At 36.5% G+C, this 13,235-nt stretch overlaps 1 protein-coding gene across 1 annotated transcript in view; it reads left to right on the top strand.

Moving 5' to 3' along the window:
* Nucleotides 1–7,863: 7,863 nt before the first annotated feature.
* The window catches only part of LOC142160772 (solute carrier family 2, facilitated glucose transporter member 9-like), a 43,898-nt gene continuing 38,526 nt past the window's right edge, over nucleotides 7,864–13,235 (top strand). The window contains exons 1-2 of the mRNA XM_075215758.1: nucleotides 7,864–8,030; nucleotides 12,847–12,945. Of these exons, the coding sequence (XP_075071859.1) occupies nucleotides 8,007–8,030; nucleotides 12,847–12,945 (123 nt within the window). The 5' untranslated portion in view covers nucleotides 7,864–8,006. The remainder of the gene's footprint in view (nucleotides 8,031–12,846; nucleotides 12,946–13,235) is intronic.

The following is a 13,235-nucleotide window of genomic DNA, read 5'->3' as shown; positions in this document are numbered from 1 at the left end:
ACACACACACACATATTATTTGCAGTGTTTCCACTTTCAAATTCCAGATTTCCTAGTGTCCAACAGATTTTTCCTGAGGTTTCCTGATCAAAATTTTAAAATTCCTGGTATATTTTCCTATCACAATATGTACTTAGAATATGGTATAATAGGTTCTAGGGCGAATGAAGATGTATAATGGCAGGTATGTTACATACCTGCCATTATACATCTTCATGCGCCCTAGAACCTATTATACCATATTCTAATAACCTTTAGAGGGTGGGAACTCCCCCTAGCATCATATAGGCTCTACTTACATCCAGTGGCTGCACTTACATCCAGTAGGAAGCACGGCTACCATTGTTATCCCACAATACGTATTTAAAATGCTGCGGTACATATATTAAATTATAAATTTAACATGAAAGCTAACAAAACTGAGCTCCCTCTGTTTCCTTTGATCTTTCAGTCTGCAAATAAGCTGTCCAACTCCAATCTGTCCTCTCTCCAGCCCCTCCCCTTACTCATTCCCCATCCATACTGTGGCTAAGATAACAGTGTACAAGACCTAGTTCAATCCATGATAAATGCCTAAAGATCCTCTATTGAAATCAAGGGCGTATCTAGATTTCTTTTAGGGGGTTGATTTAGTCCCTTCCACCTTTTTTGTAACTTTTAACAGTATGGGCTGCCGGGGCAATCCTCCCCCCGGCCGGGCAGCATTCCTTGCCTGTTTGTCCCTGCAGACAACACATAGTGAGCGGCTGCAGACAGGACATCCCTGCTGGGGGGGAGCTGTGGGCCCCGGTTCCCTACTCCCCGCTTCCCTGTACTGGGGCCCACAGCTCGCTACTCCTGCCTCTGCACACACTTAGTACAATTTAGCAGCCTATTAAGTTTAGCAGAATAAATTATTAAGAAAATCTAAAAAGCATATCTTATATAGTATATTTAATGTCCTCCTATGCGAACAGCAAATCTGAACTTGAACACAGAAATTTTCACAGAATTTAAAATATTTAAGAATGCAGCCAAATGTAGCTATTTAAACTTGAATAGGCAGAAAAGGCATAATTTGTTAGTTTATTCTATCTTTGAACCTTGAATTTAAGTTAACAGCCTATCCGTTCTAAAGTACACACCATTGTGATCAAAACAAAAACAAGTTTCATTATTTTTTTGAAGTTTGGTGTGATAAAAAGAGTTCATCAAACTAGGCTGGTTTGAATTAATTTTATACTGGCTTGAATCGTTTGAGCATTTCTAATAATCATTCCCCTATTGCACAATCCTGAGTGACACATTAGTACTTTATAAGTAAACGATTGGGATGAAAATAATAACATGATAGAGGACAGTTCAGTTTGTTTTCACTGAGCGAGTGCCTAGTTGCAGACAACTGACACCAAGCTTAAGTGACACATCACTATACTACTGATCAGATGCATCTACACAAAGAATATGACAATACAACACTGTACATAAAATAATTACATGAAATACAACTAGTACTATAAAAATATAATTCTAACTATTTTATTTCCTTTAAATTTTCCCTTCAATAAATATTGATTTATAATTAATGCATAGATAAAAACAATATATGATGTGGTATTCAGTTGGAAGTGGGTTATTGCCAGGGACAAAACATTCCACGGACCAAATGTTGAGCTCCCTCTGGAAATTTGAGAAGATTGACAACTTTCTATGTATGTTACATAATGTACAAATATATCCAATGCCAGACTATGCACAGGTTATTTGCAGATTCTACAAAGCCATCATAAATTTTAACAATGAGAAATGTTATGCTGTTTGGTGTGTGACAAATGCACAGTACACAGAAATAAACAATTTAATACCAATCCATACTGTAAACAGATTAATACCAATGTACATCTGCTATACTCAATATAATACAGGTATAGAAAGGAAAGTCAATCATCATTAGTAGTTGGTAATTAAAAAAAAAAAGACAATGTGTCACACTGACACCGGTATGAATCAATTAATAAATGAATAGTAAGGTATGGATCAAAGATAGTAAAACAAATAACAGACTAGCGTCACCTGGTGTATTAACCAGAAAGATTGCAATAATAGTTGCAATAAGAGCCAATTCAATTCAACCACGTAAGTGTAGGAATAACACAGAGTTAATATGGTAATTTTAACCCTAATTTTTGTTTGCAGCCCCGAGGGCTGAGAGCAAAAATCAGCGTTAAAATTACCATAGTAACGGTAATAGTGCGCAGCTCGTGTTATTCCTAGAATAACGCAGCACATTTGTACTTAAATATATATCTAATATTAGTGCAACTTTAAAAATAATAGATAATAATAAATGTAGGGTCCTCAGATGCAGTTATCAATTGATGGAGGTCCCAAATTCTCCAAATGATCCCGTCATATATAGAAAACAATCCGGCACAAGCAGAGAGCTCCCAAAAGTGAGTAATAAATATTGTGTTGACTGTATTATAAATGTCTGAATATGTAAATGTGAAATAATACATGGATGTATTCTCACCTGAAATAGGGGAGATGCAAACATTAAGTATAACTTCCTCTCATGTTGCACTTGGTGATCATAGAAATAGGCTTCAGTCTCAGGAAGGAACATAGTTCTTACATGTTTTCAATCCAGGATGTTTCAGTCCCTCTCGCCAAACAAGTCCACCACCATTTCAAAGTTTATTGATTTAAAGATGGAAACAGAACATTGTGCAAACATATATGGCAAGTAAAGCATTCTTGGGTGTAACAGGATGGGTTTACTCTGCCACTTTGTCTGGGGGGAGAAGTAATACAAACTGGTCTTGGCATTTCTTTTACCATAAGTGATCTGCTATTACTGACCGCTCCTACTAGTTTCACCAGACACTCACCGATGGTCTTTATCAGCAGCGTGTATCTTACACCATGGGTTGAGCCCCCACCACAGATATGCCCGTTGATTCGCATACCTGCGGCAGTGTCTAATTCTAACTCATTCGCAATTGCGTCAACACTCTCTTACTTTACTTGCACACTTCTTCCCTCCTCTTTTAAGCCTCTCTCAGGATAAGGAGTCATCAGTGTAAGATGCGTACGATCTGCATACTGAAATATTCATACACATATTTTGTGTGCTTGTGATTTATGGAAAAGCTTCTATGTTCAACTCTACATGACCCTCTAGTGATAGTGTGCTCTGCAGCACATACAAGGTGTGGGAGAAGGGGGAACATGGCCACACAGGGAAAATGATAATTACGGAGTTGTTTGATAGAATGGTTTAGGTACTCTTAGCCAATCATAAAAGTTTGCTGAGCCAGAGTACTCCAATACACTTCCACGTCTGGTATCCCACAATGCATAAGCCTCCTTAAGCAGTCTGGGACATACCTGTACACATTTTGCAATGTTCCTCCTTGCTTCCTCAATAGTAAACTATATACCAAAGGTAAGTTGGTATCTTATATAGAGAACAACTAATCATCTATTGATCAGTTAATTAACATAAAAAATAATAATAGAAATTCATATAGAATAAAATCATCATAAATGTAACCTGGAAGCATAATATAAGACTAATTTATGAATTTCATAATGCAAAATTACAATATAAATAAATCACATGATTCATAATATAGTAAATAATAAATCATTGATAAAAACTTGAACAATTATGCATATGGTATACAAATAGATATATAATACAAATACTTAATATAAATGAATACACAGTATAGGAGAATAGAATAAAATTCATTAACCAAAATCTACAGTATATATAAATTGCTTTATTGATGTAATTACTAGTAGTTTAAATTGTAATTGTAATTTAATAGAATAATTGAATAGACGTTTGAACTATTAGGGATAAGTTAAAAAAAATAGATCACTATAATTCATATAACAATATCTAACTAAAAATGAAAATATAAATATTTTATATATATTTATAAGAAATAATAATAGAAAACATTAAAATAAGTAAAAATAGTATAATGAAAACATGAATCTAAAGATGCATAAATATTTCCTCAAAACCCTGTAAATAAGGCAATGAATTTGTTTAAAGTAGTGACCAGACGGCAATCATGTAGCTTCAAATAAATGGAGCAGAAAGCTGTAGCAACAAAAACATAAAATATAGTTCAATAAGATATCACTTATAGGTCACAATTCTAATTACTATATTCATAGTAGAGTGCTAAAGCATAATGTTCCGAAGGAGTCTTAGGTCAAATGAGTCTTAGGAAATGGTTATATTAAACGGAAATGCTATTAATTTATTGCTGGAGCTGTTTGGAGGGAGAGAAATATATTTATTAAATGGGAATACTATTACTTTAATGTTGGGGTTGGTTGAAGGGAAAAGGATTAATTTATTAAATGTGTATACTATTAAATTAATGCTGGGACTGGAGGGAGGCCTACTTATTAAATGTGGGTGCTATTGATTAAATGCCGGGTATGGTTGGAGTTTTCTAAATTTTATGTACCCATTTTTTTCCCCAAATAGGGTCTCCAGCATTCCAGGATCCAGACAAGCAGCAACTGAGATAAAGACACCAGCAGCTACAGGTGGTGAAAGGGACAAGAACAAGTAGCAGAGAGCAGGACAGCCTGCCAACTGTCCTGAATCTGTTGGAGCAGTCACGAATTTGGGTGACTGTCTTGCTTAGTCAGGATTCGAGCCTTATCCAGCTCTAGCAATACTTTAGTGGTTCTTGCATTGATTTCATTGCTTTCTACCTTGCATTGGTCCCATTCTCACATCACTTTGTGGAACATATGGCCAGCTGTAATGCACTGACAATATCATTAATCCTGACTCCTTTGCACTTACTTTATCACCAGCAAACTCTTGGAATAGCTCTCCCCTTCACTTATGCCATTGTCTGCCAACCCTTACTGCACTGCTATTAAATCAAACCACCACCAATCACTGGGCACATTTAGGACTCATACACAGTTGTTACAAAAGAAGTGGTTGAAGCTTGAAGCATTTTACCTTTCTGGTGACCGCACTGGATAGCCATTTATTATAAGGATTATTTTTAATGCATTTTTTTAATCACACAGTACACATTTTTATATATTAAAGAGAGAGATTTGACTGGAAGTTTACAGCTCATGATGTCGGGGAAAGATGCAACAGTGCGGTGAGGTGCTCACATGCTGCTGTGGCAGACTGATCAAATAGGATTCTGCCAACATGTTTCATAATAGTTAAACCTATTAAAAATCAGATATGTTTCTATGAAGGGAATTTTGGAAGCATGTGTTAGTAGTGTCGAAGTCGTATAATTGGATGAACAAAAGTATATTGTTTAATCGTGCAATTGCACTCAGTATGCCACGCTACACGGGGCATGGCGCTATCACGCGGTAAAATACGCACGCACACACTTGCACTACAACATTTAGTTATTTATATATTTCATATTTATTAAGGTTCCAATCCACATTCATTTATTAGTAAAATGTATTAGATTGTATATTTATTCATATATAATACTGTAGTAAAGGTTTTTATGGTTCAGTTGTTTTAAAAGATAAAGAGTTTGGTCTCATATTAAAGCTTATTTCACCAGCATTAACCCGGTGTGGACGGAATAGCGATCGCATCTTGCGATCGCAAGATACAAGCAATATGAGATTAATGCTAAAAAAAATTACTTTTGTGTGGGTCAGTTTGAACTGGTCATTCAGAGTCAATTTCATGGGGACAATAGGATGGGGGATTTTCCCCTCACCCTTTATAAGGATCAAATGAATTGACCTATAACTTGCAAGGAACTGGAATGCCATTAAGCCTGGACCAATGAAGACCTTACTAAGTGTTAGCTGGACAAGTATATACAAGCATGCTGGCTTATGTTCTCCCCCTCTTTGAAGCTGGAAATGTGACCGCATGGCGGCATTCATTGAACCTGAGTGAAACCTATAAGGAAGATGTAATGTATTCAATGTTTTTATACTTTCCTGCTTTAATGTAACATCTTTAATAGGTATCATGTATCGGCTATATTGTACTGTATTGTACTTATTTATTGAACTGCTAAACAAATTGCTTTTGCTAAATAAATTGCTTGTGCTTCGGAAACACAATACAATCGCTTGGGCAATGCTTATTTGAAAACGATAAAATTACTTTAATAGTAGGCAACTAAAGAAGTTTGAACACAGAGTCATAAACCAGTCCCAGATAATGTGAAAGGATTCATGTATTTTTATAACACAGGAGTGGCAGCTTTCTCCCTGCATTGCTTTAGAAATGACCCACTGTATATTAAGTCATCACATCTAGGTTTTCCTAAATGTTACTACAACCGAATTCCAGTAGTTCTAAATCCCGCCTACTTTTGTGTTGGCCCCACCCATAGTTGATTTGGACCTGCCCACGTGAGGCCAATTTTTTCCAGGGCCACTTTAAGTTCCCAATCCGCCCCTGCTTCCCTCCAGTTTCAGCGCATGTTCTCATATTGTAATATTTCTCTTCCTTTGAAGAATGTGTCCTTTCTGCATCTTGCTAAAACCCTCGTCATATTTATAAAGTTGCTATCATGACCCCCCCATTCTCTTCTCTGCCCCAAACTATACATGTTAGGTTCTGTTAGTCTTTCTGGGTAAGTCTTGTGATGTAGACCATGCACTATATATATATATATATATATATATATATATATATATATATATATATATATATGTGTGTGTTAAAAGTAGACTTGTCTCCTGTAGGCTAATACATTACTAATGTCAAATACAATAATTGGTGGGGCCATTAGTGAAAAATAGTTATGATACAAAAGTGGTGAAAGGGGACAGTTGAAAGCACCTGAATATAGAATTATCTCATTTTATTTTTATTCTATTCAAGGTATGGAAAATTGAAGTTAATGTGACTACATTTTTAAAGGTTCAAATTTATAGAATCAGAGTGGAAAAAGTAGATTGAGCATGACAGACAGTCCACAATATACAATATAGATAGCATATTAATAAACAATATATACAGAAATAACATTTTAGTCTCAGAGGGCATTCTCGTCACCATTGTTATTATTATCAGCATTGTTTATTTATAAGGTGCAACAGTGCTATACAACGGGGGTAGAGAAAACTAATCACAAAATTACACAATGAACAAACAGCAACAGTTAGAATGTATGGGGTGTATCCTGTGCCGGACTCACATCTGCCAACTGTGCCGACTAACAGTACAGACGCTGCAAATCCCTCACAAAATTGTACTGGTCCAGGGTGCAGATGCCCTTAGGCCTAGTCTGCCACATGATATCTAGTCATTTGAAAGATCAAAGCTAAAACTTCATAAAGGACTTGTAGATGTAAATGAAAGCGGATGGATCTTCTATAGGTTTTGCTTTTCCGCAAAATGGGACAATTGACGTGTAAATCTATGAAAAAATTAAATAGGTGATGTGCACAAAAGGGTGAAAAGGAAAATAACTTAGACTAATTATTTTCTTCTATTGCTAGATTATGTGAAAGGTGGTGGGTAGTTGGATCTTCCTAATGAGGACTTTTTGCAGGCTGATCATCCTCTTTTTCTAGACTTCTTTTTCTGTTTCCCTGGTTGTCATAGTCTATTTTTATTAGCTTAATTAATAATAAATATGTAATGGGAAAAAACGCTTGATCCTACCAAAATAACTTTTTTTGTTATATGCATAACACAATAACAGGGGATATGCTATTATTATTATACTAAGTATGCTGTATCCTTAAGTATGTGAAGAAAATATGTGCTCCAGTTTTACACCTGATATATGAGTAATGAATTTATACTCTGTGTTATGTCCAAGTCCATGTCCTTATGCTAATCATTTTCCCAGGTTACTGCTCGGTACAACATTGTCATGGCATCATGTGGTTGGCTCTAGATGTCCAAATCAAACACCACAAAATAAAGATAACCCTTTGTTCTGCTCTGCTGAGTCCTGTGATGAAATCCATAATACACACCAGTTTACCCATGTTACTAAACCATCTGTTTTGAATTTATCCATGTCATGGCTGGGCTTCTCTTGGACCTGGTGAGTACACAATTTGTCACATATATAAAAAGATGTTTGCCCATTTTCATCAATATTTAATGAAATTTGCTTTATTATTGACAAAGTATTATTTGCAGAACAAGGATATTTAACAATTTATATTTAAAGTGACTGTGGTCGGAGGGATACGTGGATTTCCTCCTCCACACTTGATCATTGATTTTATTAGCTATTTGGATTTACTGACTTGTAGCTAAGTTTCCCGTTTGTGTGTATTGTTTTGTTGTTTAAAGAAACAGGGAACTAAACTACAAGATGCTTAATGTAAAAGAGCTAAAAGTAGTATTAACAAATATAAATGCAGCTTCTGGTCAGCAGCAAAACAGATTTGCAAGGACAAAATAATGAAAATCTGATCCCGATGCATTTTTATTTTTTTTAACTCAAAAGGTTTTTATTGAATTTTTTAGAAAAGCATATTACAAACATAGCAGTGGTTGTATAGTACATACAGCAGATCAGTTATATTGAACAATCTGCATTTTATTTTTAATCAAATTAGCCACAGAACAATTAAACTGCCTGATCAGATCACTCATTGGGCTAGATTTACTGTTTGTTCCAAACACAAGTTTTTGGGTGCTTTGATGTTCAGTTTGGAAACTGAGCAATTTACTAAAGGGCAAATCCACACAAAGCACATGGTTTAAAATTGTCATCTCGATTTTTATACTTGGCAGCTATACAATCTTTCCAATATATTAAGCAGCATTTAGCCACACCTCAAGGCAAACTGACGCTTATTAGTAGGCTTTCTCTCACATTGTGAGGTAGCTCAAACCACATGCTGTAGTTGCATTACAAGTTTTGCCCCCCTAGGAAATGAAAAAAAGAGTAGTGCCCCCTATAAAGAAATAATTAATAGTGGTGGCCCATATAGAGATATAAATAATTTGTGTGCCCTTTAATGTAATAAATAATCTGGTTCCCTTCAGTATAATAAATTATTAAAATTGCCACATGATTAATTATTTGGCCCCATAATTTTTCCTCAAAGGTTGCGTCCCTAGTAAATACTTTCCTGACATCTTATTTCCTGATCTGATGTAATCTAGATGGGTAATAAAATAAAAAACCCCAATTGAAAAAGTGGATCCCCCCACTATGAGCACCCACCGCAAAATGACTTCAACATACTAGCAGCCAGTCAGAAGTCAATTACATTGCTCAGCCAATCACAGATTAAAGACCATTCCTGATTTAGATTTTTTTTAAACTGAGAAACATAAGATGCTGTTTGAGACAAACCTGAAAGTTGATAAATCATGTGGGTTTGAGTTTATTATCGTAGATTTTTAGGGCGCCACAGTGCTCCACAGCGAGATAGAGTAAGGACAACAGGACATACATAAAACAGTGACCTAAAAGCTAGACAAAATATACACAGACATGAAAACAAAGGGTATGAAGGACCATGCTCATTACAGACCTTACATTCTAAGTGGCAGAGGGTACAGCTGAAACAAGAGCAAATGTGGTTCAGAGTGGAGATTGGGACAGCTGTGAGGGTGCGTTAGTGTGAATAGTGCTATTGAGGATAAGGTCACCTCTAAAAAAAAAAAAAAGAGATGGGTTTTCAAAGACCATCTAAATGTGGTGGTATGTAAACACATACCGAACTGATGCTTAGTAAATCGTCCCTATGGTGTAGCTAGTATTAAGAACACTGCAATCAGTGTAAAATGGCTAATAGGAGATAACAATAACACATGCAGAATGCAATTGTGTTATAAGTAGAAATATATAAACCAAAGATTAATAATTTATGAGAAATTTTTCTGTAGCTCTTACATATAATAACGCTGCAGTTATGATGTAATTGCTAGGATTTGGCAGCATAGCAAATACAATGCCAACATCTCAAAATACAGGATATAACTTGTATGTGGTGTCTTCATTGTGCATTGGCAGCCATCAGTCAGCGCATGCGCTCATACACATTAATGATAGGAAGGAGGGGAGAAGCGTCCAGCCTACCGGGGAGTGATCAGAAGATTTCTCTCTTTTGGTGCTGTAACTACAGGTAAGAGCTGCTAACACCTTCCTCAGATGACGTTAGCAATCAAAGACAAGCTCCAAAACGCTAAGCCCCATAGAGTCTTCACCATACAGAACTATGGAGACTGTGTTAATGATCATTACTTAAGTGAATGCTGGAGATCACTGTGATATCTCCGGTGTTACACTATTGATAAATAGCTTTGTTATTTTCATTTTAAAGAGCCAGGATTTAAAACTGACAAAGGAATGATAAATAGGCCCCAGTGTTGGTGGCCGTATAGCAGGAGGCTCATTAACTCTTTGCTGACTGCTGACAAGCACAGGGGAGCAGGGACTAGAATAGGATGGGTGGCAGTGGCCCTCTCACCTATTTGTCTGATTCTTATTGCTCAATCTTATTTTATTATTGTGTTTATTCCCAATTGTGAAGCAATTCAGAATGTCCTGGCGGCAGTGGACCAAGTGGGGGTGTAGACGGCGGTATACCATACCACCACTTCTCCTACTGCCTTCATTGTAAAATGATCAGATTCCATTTAATTACATTTTTCATACCGCCACTTCTAAATTTCCACTTCAGAAATAAATGAAAATAAATACATTTCCTCCTTCTCATGTCGAATTCTAGTCCCTCATCCAATTTACAAAGTAAGTTAATGTTCAGATATTATGCAGCTGCTATGTACTTCATTGCACTGTGTCACAATCGCCCATCCTGTCTCCGATACAGCAATCTGAAACAGCTGGCCGTGACTGGAATTACCTTGGTCACTTACCAATGATTATACCTCTTCTGCCACCATAAAGGATTTACTATAGAGTCATTATGTTCACCAAAACCACTTATACATACAATATTACACACTTAAATCACATATTCATGTAGCATGAGCCTCACTTGGTTTGTTAGTTCACAAAGATTCACAGAGAATATGCTAGATTAAATGTATTTAATCCGAAAAACGTTTCCAAGGTTTAATTGCAAAACAGTTAATAAGAAAACATACAAAATAAGTTGCACAAATAAGTTTAAGTTAGACTTGGGGCTAGATTTACTAAGCTGCGGGTTTGAAAAAGTGGGGATGTTGCCTATAGCAACCAATCAGATTCTAGCTCTCATTTATTTAGTACCTTCTACAAATTGACAGCTAGAATCTGATTGGTTGCTATAGGCAACATCCATACTTTTTCAAACCCGCAGCTTAGTAAATCTAGACCTTGGTGTGAGAAGAGTACACTTTGAGAAGGATGGCACACTTCACCTAGATACAGTAGGTCTCCTCTTAGAAATGAACACCAGTTTTGAGTCAGGCAATGGATTTTAACTTCTCACACTGCTCTCACCCCCGCCATTGGTACTTGGCTCTCTCAATGTCAGGGCAGATTAATTCCCAAAATGACACAGGGATTTTGAAGTGAGTTATCTATCCCTGAGATATATGTCTGGCATCTCACAGGGCAGGATTTCTCACCTCTGCTCTGCTTGACTGGCCGGACTATTTACACAACTCTGGAGCATCTCAGAGTTGTTATCTGTCTAGCCTGGTTACTTTCAAAAGACTCTTGACACTTTAATAGGTCACTGGTGTCAGTCAGCAAAGCACACTTTGACATTACATTACAAGGTTACATCATACTTACCAACTTTCTGCCACTGCCTTCCGGGAGCTGCCATGGGGGTGGTGGGCGGGGCTCCAATATCGCGTCATTTTGGACCCACCCCCATGCCGTAATGACGCAAATGCGTCATTTTATAGTGGGGGCCGGGGCCAAATGCCGCGATTCCGGGAGAATCGCAGTATTTTGGCCCTAATTCTGCAGATGCGGGAGATTGCCATACTCTACCGGGAGTCCGGGAGACTCACCCAAAGTGCAGGAGTCTTCCGGACATTCCAGGAGAGTTGGCAAGTATGGGTTGCATACAGTATACATATTTTCATACATGAATATTCAGTGGAAAAGTAACAAACAGTGATTAGGTGCAATACATAATCGCCACACACTGTAAAAACAAGGAGGTGAGTAAGTGAAAAGGTTCTGGATTTTTGGTTATGTAGAGCTAATGTGAATATTTGAATGTAAACTTTACAAAGCATAAATAAATGTTCTCCCTCACCTCTTTTTCTCAGAACATCTCTGTTTACCTTCTTACTGTTTATATGCTGCTACATTTATTTGAAAGTCACCCTAACTTAAAGCTTTAGATTGACTATGACAGCACTAGATAAATACACTCTGATGCTGTTGTCTGACTATGTACATGTAACAAGTTCACTATTCTAAAATAGCCAATTAGGGTGGCGTTGCATTGTCATACATACAGGATTGTGTGATATCAACTGGAAGCAAGATCATAAACATTGTATAAAAATATATATGCTTTAGAAATGAAGTCATTTGAGAAAACAATGACAATGATTGAAAAAAAATATTCCATGCTCATCAGACATGTTAGAGAAACATTTTAAGTGAAAAAAGTGGTGGTCCTAAAATGGTGCTAGGCTGGACTTTGAAGTGTTACTTTGAATCTTCTCACCATGTGCATTTACATCTCAACCTGCAAAAGGTCACATAGATCACTTTATTGTGGTAGTACCAAAATCTGAAATGTGGGTATGTTTCTTGTTAATCATGAGACTGTCAATTAGAAATATTTGTGCAAAGGAACACTGAATGCGGTTAGTAAAGTACATTTATTGTCTTACCACATAGGAAGGAACAGCTTGCATATTAAGTATAGCGGCCTTTTACTTTACTATATTATGTTGAAATGTTTTTGTTTTTATTCTCCAAGGTCCATCATTGGAGACTGCTTCCACTAGTTATTGTGCTAGGCCTTGGTAATGGATTGCCATTTGGCTTTCATGTATCAGTGATCAGCTCATCATCCTTGGTAAGCAGGAACCATCTTCTACTATTGCACAACAGAGTGGAATTACTGTTTCTACTTCATGTATGGAAATGTAAAAAAGGAAATTTACTCACCTACAACTGTCTGCTAATTTTGTTGCTTTTTTTATTGTGCTTCCATACCTGTTACTACTTGCATATTTAGTTAATATAACCTTATGTCTATCTCAAGTGTTCCATCTACTATATGATTACACATTTAGTAAGGCTGAAAAAAGGTAAAGATCCATCAAGATCAACCTTTCATAAATTCTAGTAGTGTTGATCCAGAAG

The sequence above is a fragment of the Mixophyes fleayi genome, chromosome 1, assembly GCF_038048845.1.
Source record: "Mixophyes fleayi isolate aMixFle1 chromosome 1, aMixFle1.hap1, whole genome shotgun sequence".
Taxonomy (NCBI): Eukaryota; Metazoa; Chordata; class Amphibia; order Anura; family Limnodynastidae; genus Mixophyes; species Mixophyes fleayi.
This window is presented reverse-complemented; position numbering and strand designations above follow the sequence as displayed.